At 35.0% G+C, this 23,421-nt stretch overlaps 4 protein-coding genes across 7 annotated transcripts; 2 read left to right on the top strand and 2 right to left on the bottom strand.

Moving 5' to 3' along the window:
• Window positions 1–70: 70 nt before the first annotated feature.
• LOC103502334 (transcription factor GTE10) lies at window positions 71–6,982 on the bottom strand. 4 transcript variants are annotated; one of them, XM_008466234.3, is made up of 10 exons: window positions 4,702–6,982; window positions 4,550–4,598; window positions 4,309–4,467; window positions 4,085–4,158; window positions 1,684–1,756; window positions 1,485–1,568; window positions 1,284–1,399; window positions 1,058–1,124; window positions 832–962; window positions 71–737 (listed from the first exon to the last, which is right to left on the bottom strand). In XM_008466234.3, the coding sequence occupies exons 1-10, from the start codon at window positions 6,013–6,015 to the stop codon at window positions 459–461; spliced, it is 2,346 nt and encodes a 781-aa protein (XP_008464456.1). In that variant the 5' UTR covers window positions 6,016–6,982; the 3' UTR covers window positions 71–458. The 4 variants fall into 4 exon arrangements, with proteins under 4 accessions (XP_008464456.1, XP_016903197.1, XP_008464458.1 ...); XM_017047708.2 differs by having other exon boundaries at window positions 4,324–4,467; XM_008466236.3 differs by having other exon boundaries at window positions 1,684–1,753; window positions 4,324–4,467.
• A 3,367-nt stretch (window positions 6,983–10,349) lies between these two features.
• Window positions 10,350–11,655, bottom strand: LOC103502337 (mitochondrial pyruvate carrier 1-like). Its single transcript, XM_008466241.3, has 4 exons — window positions 11,308–11,655; window positions 10,974–11,107; window positions 10,795–10,849; window positions 10,350–10,706 (listed from the first exon to the last, which is right to left on the bottom strand). The coding sequence occupies exons 2-4, from the start codon at window positions 11,064–11,066 to the stop codon at window positions 10,543–10,545; spliced, it is 312 nt and encodes a 103-aa protein (XP_008464463.1). The 5' UTR covers window positions 11,067–11,107; window positions 11,308–11,655; the 3' UTR covers window positions 10,350–10,542.
• Window positions 11,656–13,827: 2,172 nt separating this feature from the next.
• Window positions 13,828–19,619, top strand: LOC103502338 (probable aspartyl aminopeptidase). The gene is made up of 13 exons (XM_051081155.1): window positions 13,828–13,996; window positions 14,786–14,921; window positions 15,068–15,146; window positions 15,229–15,431; window positions 15,577–15,643; window positions 15,942–16,049; window positions 16,185–16,340; window positions 16,604–16,777; window positions 17,168–17,242; window positions 17,317–17,457; window positions 17,906–18,670; window positions 19,063–19,198; window positions 19,538–19,619. Exons 1-11 carry the CDS (start codon window positions 13,852–13,854, stop codon window positions 18,122–18,124), a joined length of 1,503 nt encoding a protein of 500 aa, XP_050937112.1. The 5' UTR covers window positions 13,828–13,851; the 3' UTR covers window positions 18,125–18,670; window positions 19,063–19,198; window positions 19,538–19,619.
• Window positions 18,593–22,937, top strand: LOC127148145 (probable aspartyl aminopeptidase). Its single transcript, XM_051081156.1, has 11 exons — window positions 18,593–18,742; window positions 19,063–19,198; window positions 19,538–19,616; window positions 19,748–19,950; window positions 20,100–20,166; window positions 20,309–20,416; window positions 20,623–20,778; window positions 20,956–21,129; window positions 21,830–21,904; window positions 21,982–22,122; window positions 22,479–22,937. Exons 1-11 carry the CDS (start codon window positions 18,646–18,648, stop codon window positions 22,698–22,700), a joined length of 1,458 nt encoding a protein of 485 aa, XP_050937113.1. The 5' UTR covers window positions 18,593–18,645; the 3' UTR covers window positions 22,701–22,937.
• The last annotated feature ends 484 nt before the right edge of the window (window positions 22,938–23,421 follow it).

Genomic DNA, 23,421 nt, shown 5'->3' with positions numbered 1-23,421 from the left:
TAGCTATATCCAGTTTGATGAGAAGTATTTATGGTTGGTTTTTATACGACCAAGGGGCACCCTTTAGGAATATATAAATGAATTTTTTTTATATAGACAAAACTGAATATTCTAGCCACAGTATCTTCTTTTTTTTTTTTTTTTCTTTTTCCATTAAGATCCCTTATGTTCATACATTGGCAATCCATCGCTTCCAACTCTGGTCCTAACCCAAAAAATCAAATCAATTCAGCAATACCAAATACACATCCGAGCAGTTATCCCCAACGACAACCACAGCTGCGCTCTTCATTTTCCTCCCAAACTTGCTTCCATTTGAACGTGATTTGAAGCCAAGGAAAAATCATGGAGCACAGAAGGCCATCAAATGATCTTTAAAGTGATCGTTTGGATATATCCTATCCATTTACCATGCTCAGACATTCTATAAAGGACAACGACGAAGCTCATTTCCACTTCTAATCGATTTCCCCTTCTTCAACATCATTTGCTGCCTTATTAACACTTTGGGGTGGTTCACTTTCTTCCTCTTCATCTTCCTCATCCACCTTCATGTACAAACCAAGTTGTTCTAAGGGGTTACTACCTTGAAGTTTGAAACTGCCAAATCCATTCTGAGAATGTTCTGGGCTCGACTCCTCTGTGAAGTTTGGTAGAAGCTCGTCATTGGAAGCCCTAAGCATTTCTAGATCCTCCATGAATTGACTGTTCTCATTAATATCAACAGTCTTTTCCATCTGCATGATGGTTAATAAGGACAGAGTTTGAGAAAAGTTCAAAGACCATCTGACGGCTAGCACAAGTTTATGATTATATTTATACCCACGATACCTTAAGTAAGGCTTGACGTGCAGCTTCTCTATCCAACTCCCTTTTCTTCTTAGCTTCGGCCGCAGCTTCAGCTTCAGCCTTCCTCCGAGCATCCTCTGCAGCTTTTGCCTCTGCTTGCAACCGTGCTTTTTCTATATTGGAAAAAGAATTAGTAACTTCCTGAAATAGTTTTGATCGCTCTACTTTCTCTACGTGATTGTGCTATCATCAATGTAAAAACTCCAACCTTCTCTTTGCTGTCTTTCAAGCTCCTCTCTCTCCATTCTCACTTTTTCAGGATCCCGTTTGTCACCCTGTAGCTAAATCAGTCAATTACTTTCTAAACAAATATATCTTAAATGAATATATTTTTTTTATAGAAACAACTTTTATTGAATGAATATGTGTGCATCTGTGTATCATAGGGTTGGCCTAACATTGAACAAATAAGAAAAATCTCAAGTTTAACAAACCTTTTCAAGTGCCTTTTCTCGAGCTTTTAGTATAGTGTCAGCAAAACGGTTCCTTAACAAAGCTGCACGGTAAAGTCTGTCGGGGGAGACTTGCCTCTTAGATGGAGCACTCTCCCCTATAATGTTAAGCATCGAAGATGATAAGATGAAGCCCTGAAATCCTAAGGCAGATAACTTTTATCACGATGTTTTCATTCTTACCCTCCTCTTGGTAGCTATCTGGCTCAATAGTGTTCGTATTGGCCTCGGTGGTATGATCAACTAAACCAATCTCATTTTCTTCATCTACACAGTTGTGGAAAAAACAGCTTACTTAATTAGAAGCACTGATGATGAGCAAATCGCTGTAGTCAAAACCTCTGTCAGCAAACTTATACAAGATTTAGCACATCGTACTCACAATTTCCAATTTCTAAATCACCAAGTTCGCATTGCTTCTGATCCACATTTGTTTCAGAACACAAAATTTCCTGCTAAGATAAAGGAAGCTCATGTAAGTTTTGTGCAACTCATTCTGCAGACCTCTTTAGAGTACAACGGTATGCACACTGAACTAAATGTACATGGAAAACGAAGGACTAAATGTAAAGTTCAGTTTACAATCAACATTTTCATCTCACAAACAACTAGAGATTTAAGTTGCAACCTTGAATATCAAAGTTTTCAATGACAATTTGTAAAGAAGGAACACCACTGCTATCATCCCAAAAACTAAAGTTGACAAAGTTTGTAGGATTAGGATAAGTATCGATGGGTTCATCAACAATTTTGTTTGATTGCCAAAATAATTCATAAGATATTAAATAGAAGGTTAGAGACCAACATGGCTAAAAGCCATTTCCTCCCATCATGTCAGGTGGTATGTTAAATTGTTTGGCTTCATCTAAGGTACTAAAAATTTAGAACAGCTCATTTAACGTCGTTGAATTTCGATGACACCCTGATCCCATAGATAAATGGCAAACGCTCAAACTTACAAAACCAATGCTCCAGCCAAAACTTACAGCACCAATGCTCCAGCCATGAGTTATAGGCTGATAGAATTGTGGCAGCCGAAGGAGGAAAATTCCAAACAAACTAGAAAAATAGAAAATTTGAAGTCTTCCTAGAAGTGGGAAATTTGTTGCATAATTGATTATGATTGATAACAACTTCAATACACATCGTCTAATAAGCCAAAGTTGGGATTTTAACTTCCAAAAATTGGATGATGAAATTGAGTGAGCTTTGTTATAAAGCTAACTTCTCTATCTAAACAAGAATATTTCCTTTGGACTATCGAGGCAACAAGAGTTTTTTCAGTTAGACTCCCTCCTTCAACAGTTAGCTTTCATCTTTCTTTTCTAATATAGGGAACAAAAGAATTTCATTGATAAAGTAGACCATCTCTCTTTCCTACGTTCTTTTAAAGTAACAAAAAACTTTGTTTCGTGCTCTCTAATAGGGGTATCCCAAATATTTTTCTGAAATTTCTCGATTTGGAACTATTTCAAACCGACACCAACTGACTCATCTCGTACTTCAGTTTGATCGGTCAACTCGGTTTTTCAGTCTATCATGCTCACCCATACTCTCTAATTACATATTTCTAGACACTGGTGGGTTCCACAACTCTATAGGAAGAAATCTGTTTCAACTGCTATGTGAAAACCCTTTAAAAGGAAAGCTGGGAAGCTTTAATATAATGCAATTAAATTGTAATTATTTATGTACCCTACCCACCCATACAACCAGAGCAATTTTTTTTAAATCTATGACTGTCCAGTTCAGCTTATGCACACCTCGACTAATCTCATTGGACAATCCACTTGACCCTATAACATTTGGGTTTCAAGGAAACTCGTAGGAAATTAATTCCTAGACAGGTGGTCACCATGGATTGAACCCAAAACCTCTTAGTTAGCTATTGAGACTATGTCTCCCTTTTTATACTAGACCAATCCATGATGGTTCATACAACCCAAGTAATTAATGGTAAGTTAACACAAACTTCAGTTGATTACTTACTGAACACTGCTTGGTAGATTAACTTCTTTATAGATTTTCACTGAGCAACAAATTAGTTTGTTAAAATAATGATGATCAACTGATTTACCTTCAAACTATGCACTATACGCCAAAGGATTTTTATGAACATCCCATTGGAATCAGTCAGACCCAAATAAAATTTTGAAATATCAAAAAATGAGAACTTGGAAGAAAAGCGAACCCCCCACTTATATCTCCGCCCAAATGCTGATTATGATCACATAACTAAGAGAGCACTCAATAGAAGGACAGAGAAAAGTCACCAAAAAAGTCATCGAGCATCAATGGGTGATCTACCAGGCATATAAATAAGTAAATATAACATTCTCTAAATCCTGTTTAAACTACTGGTATTATATGTAAATAAAGATTGCTTAATTCATAAATCAAAACTATTTTACCAAATAAAAGTTGGTCTAGAAATAAAGTTGTACTTTTTACGGCGTTCATCTTAGCAGTTACCACCCCATTCAACATAAAACACATATGATGGCGTCCTTGAAGCCAACTCTCTACTTTAATGAAATACCGATTAGAAAGCGATAACATACGACATAAAAATTGTGTTCCACGCATACCACTTATAATTTTCTAAGTAGACGTAAGGTCATTTCAAATAACATCATAGAACCATAGAACCACACATTCAGTACCCCTACCTCACCACTGATTTTCCCCCTGAGATGGGTAAATGTTTGGTCAAGAAAAAGGTAGGGAGAAAATACTCCATATAATTTAGTCCTAAGCAATGAATGTTTTTGGATTTTCAATACCTTTGGAGCCACATTACTATCTAATGCTTTAGCAGCATTAGATTCACTTCCCGATAAGCTTTCTGAGCCAGAATCTGCATGGTCAGACACCAGCAAGTTAAAAGTCTTCATAAAAATTTTGATTAAGAATGAATGAGAAGTATATGTGACTAGGTTTAAGCCAAAGCTAAATAATAACGACAGAAATTTATAAATAGGAAATATGGGCAATTAACACCACCAACCGCTAGATGAAGAACCTGATTCACTACTCGAGCTACTGGAATTACTGCATTTACTATCTCTACGGACTGCATCTTTTTCTATCTCTATTGGAGGATAGCTAGAAACAGGGGGGTCATTTCCACCCAGAATGTCAACATCCTCATCAATGGGATCGTTTCCTAACAAGGAAAAAAAGATGAGAATTCAAACAGATACGGGGAAACGGTCTTCACTATAAGGCTAAATCAACCCATGTACTACCTTTACTGGGTGGCATTGATGAGTTGCTAAATCCTGATTCGTTATGAAGCTGAAGAGAAGAACATGGCAGAAATCAGAAACCATTGAATTAACACATTATAATCAGAGCAATTTGAATGATAAACGTGTGAAAAAAATAAGAATGAAATAACCTCCACTACACATGGTTCAGCCTTTGTGCATTTCTGCTTTTCCGTCATATAATCGTCTAATAGCCTCCTCAATGCAAACAAGGTATCATCACTAAGAGCATCGATGTCAATTTCAATCTCATCCTCGCCAGCTTGAGGATTAGAACTATGCGCCTTTAGGAAATCAATGATGCTTTCAGGTAACTCCCCCAGCAAAGCCTCCAACTCTACACTTAGTTTATGCTTCTCCTGGTCAGTCATGACTTTAACCACACTGTTTGGCTGAACATCAGGGTCATTTGTAGGGAATTTTGTCTTTTTTGGAGGTGGCACTGGCAGAGCACTTTCAGCTTCCTTAGGAACAGTCGTGGCTGAAGGTACTTGACGTTGCTCTTCCGTTGTCATAGGGAATTTCTTCTCTATAGTTTTCCATCTAACTTCAAAAAATTTACTTAGTGTTTTAGCCATGGTATGGACGTCATTAGCTGGAGGGTTGTAAGTCATCGCATTTGAAAAAGTAAGTCGAACATCAGCAGCAAAATCCAATGGATGTGCGTATTCTCCTGCAGTAAGCTTAGACTTCACAGTGCCCAGATCCATCGGATGCTTTATAACAGTAAAGTAATCTGGAATATTCAACTTGACCACATCCACTGGAGTGTTGAACACCCAACCAAATGTGTGTGACATCAAGCGTTGCAGCAGCTGTTCACATTGTTTCAATGACGCTGTTGAGGAAGCAGATACAGCAGCTGGTTTAGCAGACTCAAACCGCCCAGATGAACTTCTTTTAGCAGAAGGGGCATTGCGTCCAGAGGGCACTGGCTTTTTAGCAGGAGGAACCGATACCTCATTCAACCTATTTAAAGTCTCTGGAGGAGCTCCCCTGTGCTGATCACTAGAACTCTGGATATTGCTAGATGATGAGACGGCAAAAATTGAACTAATATTAGAAGCTCTTTTTTGCAGCAGTCGGACCTGCTCAAGTTCTAACTTTAACCTTAACTCTAAATCCTTCCTTTCAGACCGAGACAATGTTGATAGAGAAAAAACTTGAAGAGGAGCACCAAAACAATCGTAACCATCTGCATTCATACTAATACGTTTCCTCTTAATGGCCCGTGAATCATCAAGAGTAGAGATTCCAGTATCCATTCGTCCAGAGCTCCCAAACCCTTCTGATTCACCAACTGTTTCCACAGCATGACGGTAATCCGGAACAAAACCAAAAGAAAGCCCTTTGGAATATTTCCTCGATTTCCCCATTGCCTGTGAAAGTGAATACTTTCGAGATTCCTTCTGTCCAGCGAACTCTATAGGAACAGTCGGAGCCATAGGATTAGTTCCCACCAACTGCACATGTCAACCGCAACCATAAATTTTGTCTCCTAACTGTAATCTTCGAATCCAAATTTTCAAAATAAAAGCTCCCGGTTTGAAGAAATATATCCCAGTTATTAGGTTTTAGCGACCAATGAATTAATTTTAAGTTTGCCCTTTAATATTGACAAAAAAATCTACAGAAATTAATACTTTATCCGGACAACCGAGTCCTTCCGTCGTCGACCCGTATACGCAAAAGGGTTGCCATTTGTGGAAATCTCAAGCTCATGGAACAAATTCACTATTTCATCCCCGGATGAATTCCAACATCAACAGGTTGACAGAGAACAGGTTCGTACAAGTTCCCAGAAATCACTTAAACAATACACAACGACTAAACAACCCAATCCTCAAAACAAAATCCGCTGTCCCAGTTCAAGCAATTGAAACCCCCGCAAACTTAATAGCTTCAACCACATAACCCAGGTGTATTTCCTAAAAACAAAATTGCGTCTTCAGCCCATCAATCTTCCTGCTCTCGCAAACAACAACCTCACTCCTCAAATGAAATACTCCCGCTTCCGCCTTTCGTAGAAGCAAAAAAGAAAAAGAAAACAAGAAACGAGAAGGAGAGAACAATCGAAATATAGAAAAGGCAGAATATCTAATCCAAGAACAAGATAAACCCCTTGAAACGAAACCCTAGATCGAGCAGGAGTAAACGAAATCACACCAAAATTCAAAAAAGGAAACACAATAGAGGCAAAAACCCTATGAAAGGCGCTTGTAGAAATCCCATTAAGAAACCTGGATCTCGAGCAGAGCCCGTCGGTCGCAATGCGAACCAACCCCCCGTAAAGACGAAAACCCTTCGATAACGTCCTTTACAGAGAGAACAAGAGAGAGAGAGAGAGAGAGAAAAGAATGAGAAACCGCAGCGAGAAATGGACAGTTGAGGCCTGAGACTCAGATTGTTGGGCTTACTTCGCTGTCTTATTTAAAGGCCCGAATGCCTCGATCCCCGCCGCTAGCAAATGAATCTCAACCGTCCATTCTCACCCCTTTCAAACATCTTAGACATACTCTCGAAACCCATTCAGACACGTCCGATTCAGATCTGATGGTTTGCTTTTTGTGTTAAATTATTTTTAAATAATTAAACCTAATCCAAATCTCCGGAATACTCTCGCGAGTACATATTTGTTTAAACTCGCGCTTCCACGACGCAACGTGTCATGTTGGTTTCATGTTTTGTTTTACCCGCGAGTGAAGATAGTTTGATGAGGACGTCGACCACGTGTCTATTTGACTTCTTACGCCAGCAAAAAAGTTATGTGCTGAACTAAACTTGGCATCACTCTCTTGTTATTCATTTTCCTTTTTCTTTTTTTTCCTTTCTTTTTAAGTTTCTTGATTGTGTTTTGATTATGACGCTATTAATAAATAATCACTTTTATACACTTCATCTTGTAATTAATATGTCATCAAATTTTTAATACGTACTGTGATCAAATCCTTACATTAATTAACCAAATAAATGACTTATTATAGGTTTTTATTATAAACCGAAGACTAAAACTTTGAGGTTTTTTCATTTTAATGTAGACCAAATTATATGATCGTAACCAGATATTTGTATCGAAGACATACTCATACCTCTGTCTTAGTCATGTAGACATGAAATCTTTTATTTGAAAAATGGTATTTTCATATACACGTCACATGTGTTATAAAGTACTACCGTGTTAAAGGGAGTAAAATGGTATTGTAAAGACCAAAATGACCTTGGTTTAATGATATTGATAGGTACTTCCCTCAAATCCAATGTTTTGTCCCAAATTTATATGGATTTATGATTGAAGATATTTTTGATGTCTTTCAGGATGCAATCAATTTGTATATATTAATTCTAATATAAATGTATGTGAACGGAGGTATGTGAAGTGAGGATATCTCTTATAATGTATATATTAGTTGTCTCTATCAATTTTCTATCATTATTTCAATAGAGAGAATAAGTAAAAAAGAGCTCCTCAATAATATTTCCAAACCTTAAAAAATCATTGTCCTTCTATTTATTTGGATTGTACTATATTATACAACATTCAAACAATCTGTTTATAGTTATTGTTAGTGGTTGTTTTAAGCAACTGCCAAAAACCTATAAGCAGACTCGAGCCTAAGGGAAAGGCGAGATGACGTGTGACAATGTATATGCATCCCAAAAAAAAGCCCAAAGATTTAGTTTTGGATAGACGAGTCGAGAACGAATATAAATCAATAAAAAAAATAATCAAGTTATGCCTAAGTTTGAGACCCTTCAACCCTGAGTGTCGAAACTAAATTAACATCATCGAAGTTAGATGAAATAACAAATATAAAAGGAGTACATTATAAATAACCATATTCAACGACCTCAAAAGGCCGAAAGAGTAAGTAATATTCGTATCTCAAGGAGATACCCAATCTTACTTTTGTATGTATTCTCCAACATAGGCATGATAGTCAATGTGATAAACCATCATCCTGGTTAACTAGAAAAAAACGAGACCAAAATATGAGAAGCAAGTGGGCAACAAATACATTTTCTGAGCGGTTTGTGATGGTGACAAACACTTATGAGATTTTCGTACCATGAACCATTTAAAAAAGAAGTGATACATAATCTCATTGTCAACATTCAAGTGATGTGATTGGTGCTATTTAGTAGTGTTGTACAACATTAATCAAATGGAGCATCTAATTACTTAGAGGTGAAAGTTGCGGTATCGTCCATAGATTCTTTGTACTACTCCAAATTATTCGTGTTGTTGCTCAAGTTAACTAAAACGAAATAAACGATACTCCAATGAACATATGATGGAAATACATATTCATGGTTATCTTGAGAATCAATGAAAACTGTCGACGTGACATTATGGATATTTGACATCAATGAAACATTATATTCTTCCATACATCTTTAGAATATGATGTTATTCTTAAATACATTTTCAGTATAATTAACATAAAACTATACACTATACTCAAATAATTGTTATTCCTTAAAAAGATACCACCACTTTTTCCCACTTTGACTATGATCTTTAATAAGTCTATGTTTGATTAAAAAAAATATACTTATCCATTATTTAATATTTTAAAAAAAAAAAGTTGAAAAACAGTCCAAGATTATCAAGACTCCAAAGAGGGTTGAAATGCGAATGAAATCGAGGGCGGAATGTGAAGTGTCAAAATAGTAAGTGGATTGAATTAAAATCTATGGAAAGAAAATGAATTTAAGTATCACAAATCGAGTCTGAAACGCTCAATACTAAAGGATTTTGAAATTAAAAATAATCTCAAACTCATACCATTGCATCCTCACAAACATACACGTATCGACCCCTTTATATAGTTGGTGATAATTATGGCTTTTGTTTAACATTTGAAGATTCATCAAACATTATCTAATACGAGGCTAGAATCATAATTTTTGCTTTTGGAATATATTCAAAATACTTCATTAGCTACTGCCTACTAACACCATATTCTTTATTCTTCTAAGAAAATAATATATTTTTAAACACTATATTGACCTACTTCAACCGTATTTGAATATTCTCACAATTTTATCAATCAAAATTTTAAACTAATTTACATTTACCTACTTAGACCGTGTTTGAATTTTCTCGCAATTATATTAATTAAAATTTAAAAATAATTACACGAACATGAAGTGAAATGAAAGTAAATCTATCTTAGTTTTTCTCCCTTTGAAGATCCTCAAAAAGACTATTTGAAAGAAAAACGAAATATACTTTGATTGAAATAAAACTTTTACTACATATATATATATATATATATATATATATATATATATATATATATATATATATATATATATATATTTTTTTTTTTTTTTTTCTTGTAAAATATCCAAAACCAACTATTATTCTTCCTTATATCTTCCTAAATCTTATTTGAGAAAAGTTTGAATACTATTTGTAATAATTTCATTTACAAGAAAATACACCTATTCTTAATTGAATACTTTCTTATATTAAAATCACGTCTTTGAAAACACTACAAACCAACTTGGAAGGCACGAACATAATTAGAATTATGCATTCGAAAAAACTTCACCCTCAATTTGAGAATTCATAACATTCACAATAATAATCTAACGTGACACTACAAGAAAAAATCTATATTTTGCTTTTGAAATACTTTCTTAGCTAAAAAATTAAACCATATTATGTACCATTTTGGAACATGTTCTAAATACTGACTTATTCTAAGACCAAGTTCGCATCTTCTCACAATTATATCAACCGAATTTGAGACTAATTAAGTGAAAAAGAAACTAAAGTAAGCATAGCTAGCTATCAATTGAATCGAAAGAGATGAAGCAAAGGGAAATTAGGACATTGAAGTCATCAAGTAGTTGTGTGTGTGTGTGATCTTTAATTAATAAATCAAATCCCAAAAGCAAGTATCAACAGGGATTCGAAGCAGCATCGATAGCATCATCATATATCCATACCATCGCCATTGAAGCTACTCGTTGCTGTAATCTACAGTCTTCCTCTGGCCCATCGCCCAACGAGAGAGAAGATAGAGCTGAACAGATTCATTCGCAGCATGACATCCCATCAGCAAATAGTTTCGAGGTCGAACCATATACCCAAATCTCATGCATAACAACGAATAGACGCACAAAACTGCAAAATATATTACCAAACAATCAATCATTGCAAATCAACCTTTGTTTGGAGTCAAATTCTATCAAGAGTGAAAAATGGTTTCAACCTGCCGTCATTCTCCCAGAAATCATATCAGCAGGTTTTTTCACATCTGCAAGCCCCTGCGATTGATTGATTACAGATTACAGATTACACCACAAGCAGAGAAGAACATGAAAATGCAAAAATCAAGAAATCATCAAGACTTGGAAAATGATATTGTAATTGAAATTTTGGATTACATACAGCAGCAACGAAACCAAAGTTAGCAACAGGTCCCCAAAAATGCGTTGTTTTAGGGCCAACCGGGCTGTTGAGGAAAGCGCGGAACGAAGGCATCGGATTAAGCCGCACCTTCGAATTTCTTACTTCGCCAGTAGCTACGAATGAGAATCACATACAAATTGCAGAGAATTAAAGAATCAGAAGAAATAGGAAAATCTATGAGATTCAGTCAATAATGTATTAAAAAAAAGGAAAAAAAGTAAGGTAAGAAACCGATTTCTTAATATTTTCCATCGTCATCATCCACTTTTCCCTATGCGATAAACTTTGATCTGACAAAGGATTGCGTACTTACTTGAGAAGGAAAGTTCGTTGAAATTGCACACGATTACGACGGAATTTCGTCCATTGAAGGTTAGGAACAGAGTAAAATCGAAGAATATCTTAAGCAAGGTGTTCTAATCTCTAGACTGTGGAAGCATGGCGAGGATTGGACTCGTGAAGATGGAGGTCGAAAGTCGGAATGGCTGGGAGGCGATGGTGGAGATGAGAGGGCCGTGGAGGAGTAGTTTGCGTTTTGGTGAGGCTGTTTGGCGGAGTTTGCGGATAACGACGATGCTGGTGCTGAGAGTTTGTTGGGAAATTCTGCAAACTAAAACTAAGATAGTGGAAATTAGACGTATTTAATATTTATCGAACTCCGCTTGAATTTTTAAAATAATTCCTGAAAACAAATAAATTTAATATTCAATAACCAAATCAATGTTTGGGGCTATAAGTGGGTTTGTAAGTTTTTTAACAAGGAATTGATAAAAGATGAAATATGGTTTTTCAATAACAAATTGTTAATAATATATACAAAATATAAAAGATTTCAGATTTTAGGAGTTAATAATATATACAAAATATAAAAGATTTCAGATTTTAGGAATGGTAAATGTCAATCAATGTTGATGAACTAATACTTTCTATCATCGATAGAATTTGAAATTTTGTCGTACTATGTAAATATTTTGATTTACTTTTTTATATTTAAAAACGTCATGTGATCGAACAAGATTGATAGATTCTATTTATATAAATTTATACGAATATATATATACATGTCCATACAATATTATTGTTCTATCTTGAGAATATTTTAATCAATTATATTACCACATGGCATGTCTCATGTTTAGTTTGGCTAAACTTATGTGATTACACTTAATAAGTTTACAAAAGTTGAATAAAAAATGATATTTTAAAAAATAGCAAAATATCGATATTATTTACAAAATATAGCAAAATTTTCTATTCTTTTTTACTATATTCATGACAATTTTCCATCTTAAAAAACTTATTTGAAAGAAAAAACAGCAAATAAATAACCATGCATCAATTGAAAAAAATAACCTTTTCCTCGAAATTGCTTTCTAGAAAAAAACATTAGAGACCAAATTGAGAAAACACCCAAACATTGACGTTTTGTCAAAATAAAAAAAAGAGAAAGAATTAAATAATGTGGGATTATATTAAAGTTGATATATGATTGTAATTTAGTTGAGTTTGTTGTGTTATTATATATATGTGTGTGTGGGCGCTAAGATTACGAAAAATGGCAACAAATAAAACCAAAAAGAAAAGGCACGGGTGTCCGCCAAGCCTCATCTCCTCATCAAGTCACCAATGCATGTTGTTGGTACATCTCACCTTGATTTTCCTTTTGCATGAAAAGCATTAGTCATATATTTCAAAATAATAATAATAGTAATAACAACTATTCCTTCCTCTTCCCATTCAATCCATAGTTTAGGATAAGAGTTAAAAAAGTGATTTTCACTATAGGTCACGCTACTAAAAAAACGTTAGTTTTATATATTATTAACATCTTACATTGTTTTTTCGAGAGAGAAAAAAAATATATATTACGACTTGATCGCTTCTCATTGTAGTAGTATGAGAGTTTTTTCACACTTTCGATTTATTTTTTGTCACATCAATATGTTGCGTCTAGAAATAGAATAGCTCACTAATGTATTTAGGAAAATAATCTATATTGTGAATAAAGGGAGTGTATGATGCTCTCAAAGTTGCAATATTATAAACAAATTTTGATGCCGCTTAAATAAATTTAGCCAAAATTTATAGCGCGACCAACAATAGTACTACATGTGAAATTAAAAAGATTGAAAAAGTGATAAATTAGTTTAAAATTTTAAAAGTTGTAATGATGGATGGAATGAATATAAATCTCGAAGTTTATAGACTAAGATTATAAATGAAACAAATCAATAAATAGTATAGGTTGTCTATTTGAAATACGATCGAGATGTTCTCATTTTATTGTATAATTTGACGTCGTTCAACGAAAAACTCAACTATAATTGACATGTATTACATAATTGAAATCGAATATTTAAAATTGTCTATTTTACTAATCATTCCAAATAAAGTTGTCTCGACAGAAAGTTGTCATGGGAATCGATGTAAAAAATATCTTTCCTTTTGTTTACTCAATATCATTATGGACAAAATGTTCAAGTTTTATACATATCTGCCCTTACCATGGTTTGCATTTTGTAACATCAATTTCTATTATATATATGTATAATGACAGAAAAAGAACAAAAACCCATTGGCTGGTGTAATGATTTAGCCAAGAAGTAGTAGTTGTAGGTTTATGCATATAGAGAAAGAAGAAGGACCAAGTTCATTATTGGTAGGGAAGACATAAAAATGGGAGCTTGTGATATTTTGAAGCCAAATGTGGCCATGTGTTTAGTTTAATTGAGGAATTTTTGGTTCGATGTTTATCCATTGATATACCAACGGCATCTATGGACCGATAATGTAGCTTTCGTTTTATAAAAACATTATCCCATGCGGTTCGCATGGTCCATTTCCTCGTTGTATATTAATGCATAAAATGGTCGAGTGGAAGCAGTTCGTAGCCATATCAAATATTGCAGAAAATATGGCTAAGGCAAATGGTGAAACCAATTCTGTAGTCTCTGATTTTATCGACTTCTTGAATGCTTCCCCTACTGCTTTCCATGCCGTTGGTAACTTCTCTTTTCCTCTCTTCTATATCACTCAAAATTAGTCTAATATTAAAGCCATCTTGGTTCACAAAATCACAAGCATATATCTGATGTTGGCAGTGGTAGGTCTTTTTTCTTTCATTAATTTTCTCACTTTTGTATGGTGAAAATTAGTTTTAAAGAATTATAAATTATGTTTTATAGTTATTTGAAAAATACGTTTTTATAATAATGATTTTGAAATAGAATGGTCAAAACCACTTTTAGATTTTTTTCAAAACATGCTTTAACAATTTACGTTAGAATTAATTTTAACGAAAATGATTTGAATAGGTTTAGAATCGTTTAATGACAAAACGGATTTTTAAACTTAATGATTACGAATGGAAACAAATACATATAATTTATAATTTTATTTATTTTTGTCTTTTATGGTTTTAAGTGTTAATTTAGCTATCATTTGGTTAAATATCTAAATACGTAGTTGAATTGGCTTGTTGGTGGTGTTGGTCTGCTTGTCAACTATCTTACTTAAATATTACTTTGGAACGTAGCCACGAATGTGACCTTTTTTGTTTTTGTTGATTTAAGAGAGTAAACTTTCTACATTCAAATACAATTAAAACCATTTCATGAAGCTAAAATATTACACACAAAATGGTCATGGGTTGTTACTATAGACATTCATTTATTACAGATGAAAGATTTAATTCCAATCATTATTATAATTGTTGTACTAAAAATAACAAAAGTTATAGATTTTGGAATCCCACAAATGCTAAAAATTTGGTACTGTCGAAATTTTGACAGAGGAGGCAAAGAAGCGTCTGGTAAGTGTGGGATATGAACAACTCTCTGAAACAGAGGATTGGAAATTAGAAGCCGGCAAGAAGTACTTCTTCACCAGAAACCATTCAGCTATTATTGCTTTTGCAGTTGGTAAAAAGTATGTTTCTCAATCTCACATTCCCAGTAGTTTCAATTAGCTAGAATGCCCATGGGGTTCTTAGAAATAAGTGAACTATTATCTTTTTAGTATTGTCATCAAATACCTATTTGATGCTGATGAAGTAATTTTCTACTTTCTTTTAGATTCGTAGCTGGCAATGCATTTCATATTGTTGGTGCACATACTGATAGCCCTTGTTTAAAGTTGAAGCCTATAAGCAAGGTAAATCTTTAGTTTTTTTTTTCTTCACTTTCTTAGTTTTCTTGATGGCCTTGCCACTCAAAGATACTCAAATCTTGTGCAGATTACAAAGGGTGGATTTTTGGAAGTTGGGGTTCAAATTTATGGGGGTGGGTTATGGCATACATGGTTTGATCGAGACTTAACACTTGCAGGAAGGGTGCTTTTAAGGGAAGAAAGTAATGGTTCTGTGTCATATGACCATCGTCTTGTTCGAATTCTGGAGCCCATATTGAGAATACCCACACTAGCAATTCACTTGGACAGGTTTTTCAACCAAACTTAGACTAATATCCCCATTTTCTTGATTCTGTGTTTAATGTGAGGCTGGGGTATGTTTGGAGAAGTTTTTGTTAGCTTGCTTTATCGTTCATTATAAATGTTACCATGTTTCTATTTTTCTTGTTCAAAGGGATGCAGTTGCATTTTCGGTGAATACAGAGACCCAACTTCTCCCTATTTTGGCAACAACTATTAAGGTGAATTGCTAAATGTACTTTTATATACTAATGACACATTATTCTTTAAGCATCATGGTCAAGTTGAGGCCATAACGAATGTGACGAACCAAGACTCACCCTTAATCAATAATGATCAGTACAGATACAACATATTTTATAGCAGGAGACAGATGATGTGCATATCATGCATAGGATTTATGGCTTATGTTTTGAGTTTTTTTTTTTTTTTTTTTTGTTGGGGCAAATAGTCCTTGTGCCCTTTCATCCTGTGTACGTTTACGATTGTCTTTCCTCCCTACTTAATGACTGCTCACAGGGAGAACTGAATAAAGTTGTTTCAAAAAACGATGCACAAATTGACAGAGAGAAAACAGATCACAAGTCAACTCCTACTAGCGCAAAGCATCACTCGCTTCTATTACAAGTAAGATAAATAGCACCAGACCAGTTTAATTTGATTTATTAGCCTGGACTCATTTGAACTTTGGTGGATTCATTTCAAAAATACAACCGAAAGTTTGCTTCATGGCCATCATGAATTTTACCTGTCTTGATATAGCTACTTGCGGAGCAACTTGGCTGCGATCCGGATGACATATTTGATTTTGACTTGCAAGTATGTGATGCTCAACCAAGTGTGATTGGTGGCGCCAAGCGAGAATTCGTATTCTCTGGAAGGCTGGATAATTTATGCATGACATTTTGCTCTTTGAAGGTTTGTATTTTGCCAAACCACTTCTTTAAACACTAAAATTTTGTATTTTGCCAAAAGCATTAAAGAAGTGTTTTTAAGAAAAAAGAGAGTTTTGGAACACTTTAAAAAGCATTTCAAATAGGCTCTGAGTCATCTCTTGGTAGTTAGATCAATTCCCATAAACCACATGGCACATATCTGCTTACCTTCACAGAAGATTCTTAATTTCATAATCATTCATTCTAACTCAACAGACTGACGTTTATTTGAATGGTTCTATACAGGCACTCATTGACAGTACATCTTCTGACAGTAGCCTTGAGGATGAGCCTGGTGTCAGAATGGTGACTTTGTTCGACAATGAGGAGGTTGGATCTAATTCAGTCCAGGGGGCTGACTCTCCAACAATGCTTAATGCTTTATCTCGAATTACGACTTCCTTCAGCTCATACCCTTCGGTATTCAACTTTTCCTTACACTTTTTTCTCTTTTTCTTTTTATTGATATAATTAAACTTTTACCACAACTCATCAGCTAACACCCAAATTGATAACCATTGTCTTTTTATTTTAAAAATTAAACATATAAACATTGCTTACACTTTTAAGATTAGTGGCGATTTAAGAATAATGATGATGGTTCATTTGTGAATTTCATTTGTGGTTCCAGGCCTCTAAGATTTTGTTCAATCATAATACTATATCATATAAGTACTACACTGGGAACTTGGCAAAAACCTGTTTGCTTTAGATGATCCCTAATATGACTCAACTTTTTTTTCCCATTGTTTTTATTAACTTAGAAAGACTGTACAAATCAGAACTTTAATCACTATGGTTTCTTTACAGCTGGTTGAAAAAGCTATCCAGAAAAGTTACCTGGTCTCTGCTGACATGGCCCATGCACTACATCCTAATTATATGGTATGGCATCACATTTGGTTGGTTCTCACTTGAATTACAGTGTTTAATGTGGTTATGTCTAATTCCCATCTCAGGAAAAGTATGAAGAAAACCATCGGCCCAAGTTTCATGGAGGACTGGTCATCAAGAACAACGCAAATAATAAATACGCAACCAATGCAGTTACTGCAGCCTTATTTCGGGAGTTAGCTATAAAACATAACCTTCCCGTCCAGGTATGTTAATATCTCCTTGTCGTGACAACTATGGCATCGGATAGTTGCATTAATACAATAATTGGAGTAGGAAGAAAGGATATAAAATCCTTTATGTTTAGTGTGATGAACCTTAGGACCCTTTGTTTTTATAAGTTCAACCCAACATTTAGAGGTGAGGATCTGAAGATCTAACCTCTTACTCAAAAGCATGTGTCTTAATCAGGAGCTATCCTCAAATTGACAATGACCGTTCTGTTTTGAAAGGAAAATTTAGGCTATAGTTGATCAAAACGAAAGTGCTTTTGAAACAAGTAAAAAATGTTGATGTTCAAATAAAAACGCAAGGGCTTAACTATGTAAGAATCTAGCAGTTATAAGTAAGGTGCAACTCTTGGATTTGGTAGGATTGGGAATAAGATAATGCATTGTGGGGAAAAAGAACTTATGACAAAATTAAACCTTGCAGGAATTTGTGGTCCGCAATGACATGGCTTGTGGCACGACGATTGGCCCCATCCTTGCAAGCGGCTTAGGTATAAGAACCGTAGACGTGGGAGCGCCACAGCTATCAATGCACAGTGCTCGAGAAGTATGTGGTACTGATGATGTTGATTACTCCTATCAGCATTTCAAGGCTTATTTCGAAGAGTTCTCAAGTCTTGATGTCATCCCAGCTGATATTTAGAACCTTCTTTCTCATCTTCTCAATAAATTCCCAATAATCTTGGGTATCTCCATATTAGAATAAGGGTTAGGAATTTAAGCCTACCATCCATAAAAAACCATTGTCATGGTTATCATTATGTATTACCTTCCTCTACTGTAAGCAATTCCATTAACTACTGTCAAGACATTATATCAATAAAATCAGAAGTCAATGGATGAACTATCAATTATACAATTGTATCAATCATAATAATAACAACAATAATAAAATAACTTTCCCAAAGAATGTTGGGGCCATCTGTTGAAAGCTCAAAAGAGATGCTTTCGGCTCAATGGAGAATGGTGCCGAATGAGGATTCCATGTGGGCTTGACTTTAATGGGCCACAGGCCCATAATAAATACAAGCCCAATAGAACGTACTTGTTATCGGCCATGGGATAATCTATAACGTCCTTCGGTGCCTTCTCTCATAGTCATCGGAACCAACGCAAGTGTAGGCAGTGATACTGTGGTGGAGCTATCGAGTCAAGATTTCAGACATGGCGGCAACGAATGAAACCAAATGTAAAAATAATTCTGTTGTGACTGATTTTCTCCAGTTCTTGAACGCTTCCCCAACTGCTTTCCATGCCGTTGGTAACTCCCACTTGATCTTCTTTGTTGCTTCGAGCACGCAAAGAATATTGTCGGTCATTGTTTTTGGCCTGCTGAGACACGTCTTACACGCCTTCTAAACGTCCTGTTTGTTGTTTCTGTTATTGAAGAATAAGATCATACGGATTTGAAATTGCAGTTGTTTAGCTCGTTGTTTGCAGTGGTGTTGATTTTTGGATTTGTTGACTATGTTAAAGGGAAATTTTATTTAATTACTTCGTTGTAGTTTCACGATACTCTAGATCTTGAATTTTCATTTTTATACAATATATGATTATTCTTAAGTTTGCTATATGATCTAGAGGAGGCAAAGAAGCGTTTGATAAGCGTTGGATATGAACAAGTATCTGAAAGAGCGGACTGGAAATTAGAAGCCGGGAAGAAGTACTTCTTTACCAGAAACCATTCAACCATTGTTGCTTTTGCGATCGGTAAAAAGTATGGCTATCAAGTTCTTGCTCTTAGTTTTGAGTCGGATGTCCTTTTGATTCTTGGAAATTTATAAAAACAAATTTCAGTTAGTATTTCTAACTACAACTGTAGAAATGGGGAGGGCTTCATCTTATTAGGTAGATTGTTTACTAAACTTCTTGCTTTTTTTGTGGACATTATGGGGTGAGCATAATAGTTTTATGAATATTGATCTATCTATTGGATTTTGCTGGTGCAAAACAAAACACTCTTTTAAGTAGTGGAAAATTTTGCCCTATATCAATTCACATTTGACTCTGTTTTTCATCTTTTTATTGCCGATGTGTAATAATGTGTCTTCTTTAGATATGTTGCTGGGAATGGATTTCATATTGTTGGTGCTCATACTGACAGCCCTTGTGTGAAACTGAAACCGGTGTCCAAGGTATTTGATCGTTTTCATTATTTTTTAAAAAAGAATTATACAATACTCCCCACAGTAAATGACATTTAATAAGTTTTACCTACTATTGGATCTGAACCACCCTCCTACTTAGTTCAACTTAATCTTGGCAGGTAACAAAAGGAGGATATCTGGAAGTTGGTGTTCAAACGTATGGGGGTGGGTTGTGGCACACATGGTTTGATCGTGACTTAACAATTGCAGGAAGGGTGATTGTAAAGAAAGAAAAAAGTGGTTCGGTGTCATATATTCATCGACTTGTTCGAGTTGAGGATCCCATAATGAGAATTCCGACGCTAGCAATTCACTTGGACAGGTTTTCCTACTAAATTGAGATTATCATCCATCTTATGTCATTTACACATTTACTTGTTATAGTGTGAAACTAAATTGCGATTACGTGAGGTTGCTTCTCCTATAGTTTCTATCATTACAGTATCCCTATGTTCTTTTTCTTGTGAAAAGGGGCACAGATGGGTTTAAGGTGAACACACAGAGTCATCTTCTCCCAGTTTTGGCAACAAGTATTAAGGTGATTTATTAGATTTTTTTCCTTAGACTACGGATGAGAGGGCCTTTTATATAATTTTGGTATAAATTTTTTTGTAGCAAATATTCTGTCTGGCTTTTCATCCATAAGTTTATCTTGCTCACTAATTTATGTATGTTCACAGGGGGAATTGAACAAAGCTGTTACCAAGAATGATGCACAAAATGATGGAGAGAAAACAGATCCTAAGTCAAGTCCCAATAGCTCAAAGCATCACACGCTTCTATTACAGGTACACATATGAAGCAGAGACTTCTGTTTTTGGTTGAACAGTGAAGAGCAATTTGGTTTCTTAGGCTTCATTCATTTTGATTTTGGTGGACTAATTTTGTAAACAAGGATAAAAGTACAAGCTTCAGCAGAGGAGATATTACCTTTTTTTTTGTTTCTAAATCTGCTCCATGTTTATTTTGATTTTGATTGTCTTCTCTCCTGTAGCTACTTGCCGATCAACTCAACTGTGAACCAGATGACATTTGTGATTTTGAATTGCAAGCTTGTGACACACAACCTAGTCTGGTTGGTGGTGCACAGAAAGAATTCATTTTTTCTGGAAGGCTCGATAATTTATGCATGTCGTTTTGCTCTTTGAAGGTTCGTAATATGACAGAGGCTTTGTTAACGTACCTGGAAGGCCAAGTGCCTGCTTAAATCATCACTTGGCAGCCAAATTAATCCACTGAAACCACATATTATTTAGAATTAACTTTACAGATTTTCTGTTCAACATTATTAATTCTGTACACTTTTGTTTCAATGGTCACAAATCAGGCGCTGATTGACAGTACATCTTCTGAAACTAGCCTTGAGAATGAGCCTGGTGTTAGAATGGTGGCCTTGTTCGACCATGAAGAAGTCGGATCTAATTCAGCCCAGGGAGCTGGTTCCCCAGCAATGCTTAATGCTTTATCACGAATTACAAACTCCTTCAGCTCTGACTCTTCGGTATTGACTTCTCCTTTAATATTTTCCCGATTCTTTGTTTGAAGATGATAGTAGCAATACTGTGCACCATAGAATTAATTTCCATGTGTGTGAATATACTTTCACCACTTTATGCTTCCATCTTGAATTCTCAATTAATTGATTAATGGTTGAAGAAGCAGCTGTTTTCTCTTGATTTGTAGAAGCAATAGAGAGTGATTCCATGATAATCATTTTGTCACTAGAAAGCTACCTTTATTTGTGGCTCTAGCTTGGCGAGTGTGTTCAAAGCGTGCTCATGCTCCCATTTTCCTTCAGCTCCATTTGATTTTTCTGGTTTTCTTTTGTTTAATATTTACCACAACGATGTAAAGGGGTTCTGAGGACTATTTCAATGAGAACGAGTTGTGTTACTAACTATTGGATTGCCATACATGTAATTTAAACATTATTTTGCATAGTGCATCAATTGAATTCCTGCTCTTAGTTTCTGTAGAAAAGGTGGGGGGATCTGTGCCAACTGACAATTTGTAACTTTTGGCATTCTGATTGGATTAACCACCACAAAATACGTGCAGAATCTAGATTAGAAAAGATGCTTCTGTAACAAGAATTTGGCAATTACTTGTTTGTTCTTATATGATGATCGCTAATATGGCTTCACTTGTGTTCACAACCAATTTGACTTGACTTGTGAACTTTCATCGTTCTGGATCTTCAGCTGGTTGAGAAAGCTATCCAGAGAAGTTTCCTTGTCTCGGCTGACATGGCACATGCATTACATCCTAATTATATGGTACGTCATCCTATTTAGTTGTGTCCTATTCAGTAGGTTATGTTGTTTATAGTGATAATATAAAATTTTCATCTCAGGATAAGCATGAAGAAAATCATCAGCCCAAGTTGCATGGAGGGTTGGTTATCAAGAACAATGCAAATCAAAGATATGCAACCAATGCAGTCACATCGTTCATATTCAGGGAATTGGCGGTGAATCATAACCTTCCTGTTCAGGTCTATAATAGATTTGCACGTTTGGCTTGTAATTGGCATCAAACAATCTTAGGGCTCTTTGGATTGACTTTGTTTTTTAAAAAACTCTTTTAGGGCATTTTTAGGGCATAATTATTAAAGTAGGAACCACATTTGGTAACTTCAAGCAGAAAGAAAATCGGAAGCTTCTAGGAGTGATAGTTCTTATTTCTTCCTTGTATATTCTGGACCTCTTCACAAATTTTTAAGAAGTTCCAAAGTATAACATTTTGCCTTTGCAGTAGGAAGTTATACGCAATCTTGCATTTTGGTAGGAAAATAAGATCATAATATGAAAATCATTTGCTAAAGATAAGAACGGTCACTACAACTTGCAGGATTTTGTGGTCCGCAATGACATGGGTTGCGGTTCAACCATCGGCCCCATTCTTGCCAGTGGCGTAGGTATACGAACCGTAGATGTTGGAGCACCACAGCTATCAATGCACAGTATTCGAGAAATGTGTGCTACAGATGATGTCAATCACTCCTATGAGCATTTTAAGGCCTATTATGAAGAGTTCTCTAGTCTTGATGAGAAGCTCACAGTCGATATGTAGGACAGTATTCCTCTCCGTCTTCAAAATTCTCCAATAAACCAACAGAAGGAAGGGTACCTGCCACCTAGTTGTTAGCACAAGTTACTCATGTAATACCATTACTATGGTTATGTTTCTGAGTCACTGTTTGATTGTTATTAGATTGCAACATGAAACGTCAATAACATAGTACGAGTTCTCCGCAAATAGTTTTGAGCAAATGTTGTTTTCACATCTAATAACATTTGCTTTTGTTTATCAGGTTGTTATTACAGAATTTTGAAAACTTGTTCTTACCTTGAACACAAAAATAGAGATTTCTTTTTAACATGAGCTCTTAATAAATAGAAATGAATAAATGCAGGGGGGGGGGGGGGGTTTGAGCATATATAGCTTTAAACTTTTTTAAAAAAAAATTGCACCCATTTTAATGATAACAAAAACTAACTTATGTTCTATTCTTATAAATGGTAACACACTATCTGATATATTGTTCGTAAGATTACAATTGAATTTCATTAGAAAGTGAAATGAAATTGCTACGGCCAAATGCTCTTTCCAATGATTTGGTCTCAACTCACGGGTTGATTTGACACAGGAGATACTAATTCTTTTAGATTGAAGAATAAATGAACTTGGTTCTTGCTACGGTTGATTTTGATAATTATTTTTAGCTACCCACTAAACGACGCACAAATCCAATTTGAAATAGTTCATAATGTATATGCTTATCAATAATTTA

Source organism: Cucumis melo, chromosome 2, assembly GCF_025177605.1.
Source record: "Cucumis melo cultivar AY chromosome 2, USDA_Cmelo_AY_1.0, whole genome shotgun sequence".
In the NCBI taxonomy this organism is placed as follows: domain Eukaryota; kingdom Viridiplantae; phylum Streptophyta; class Magnoliopsida; order Cucurbitales; family Cucurbitaceae; genus Cucumis; species Cucumis melo.
This window is presented reverse-complemented; position numbering and strand designations above follow the sequence as displayed.

Coding starts and splice junctions, on each gene's coding strand:
- LOC103502334 (XM_008466234.3), bottom strand. CDS start 6,015: ATGGCTCCGACTGTTCCTATAGAGTTCGCTGGACAGAAGGAATCTCGA. Junction 4,468..4,549: donor ATCAATGCCACCCAGTAAAG/GTAGTACATGGG, acceptor TTTCCTTGTTAG/GAAACGATCCCATTGATGAG. Junction 963..1,057: donor TGAAAGACAGCAAAGAGAAG/GTTGGAGTTTTT, acceptor TTTCCAATATAG/AAAAAGCACGGTTGCAAGCA.
- LOC103502337 (XM_008466241.3), bottom strand. CDS start 11,066: ATGCCTTCGTTCCGCGCTTTCCTCAACAGCCCGGTTGGCCCTAAAACA. Junction 10,850..10,973: donor ACTTTGGTTTCGTTGCTGCT/GTATGTAATCCA, acceptor AATCAATCGCAG/GGGCTTGCAGATGTGAAAAA. Junction 10,707..10,794: donor TTCTGGGAGAATGACGGCAG/GTTGAAACCATT, acceptor TATATTTTGCAG/TTTTGTGCGTCTATTCGTTG.
- LOC103502338 (XM_051081155.1), top strand. CDS start 13,852: ATGCATAAAATGGTCGAGTGGAAGCAGTTCGTAGCCATATCAAATATT. Junction 15,147..15,228: donor AGTTGAAGCCTATAAGCAAG/GTAAATCTTTAG, acceptor AATCTTGTGCAG/ATTACAAAGGGTGGATTTTT. Junction 17,243..17,316: donor CACTACATCCTAATTATATG/GTATGGCATCAC, acceptor TTCCCATCTCAG/GAAAAGTATGAAGAAAACCA.
- LOC127148145 (XM_051081156.1), top strand. CDS start 18,646: ATGGCGGCAACGAATGAAACCAAATGTAAAAATAATTCTGTTGTGACT. Junction 19,951..20,099: donor CTAGCAATTCACTTGGACAG/GTTTTCCTACTA, acceptor TCTTGTGAAAAG/GGGCACAGATGGGTTTAAGG. Junction 20,167..20,308: donor TTTTGGCAACAAGTATTAAG/GTGATTTATTAG, acceptor GTATGTTCACAG/GGGGAATTGAACAAAGCTGT.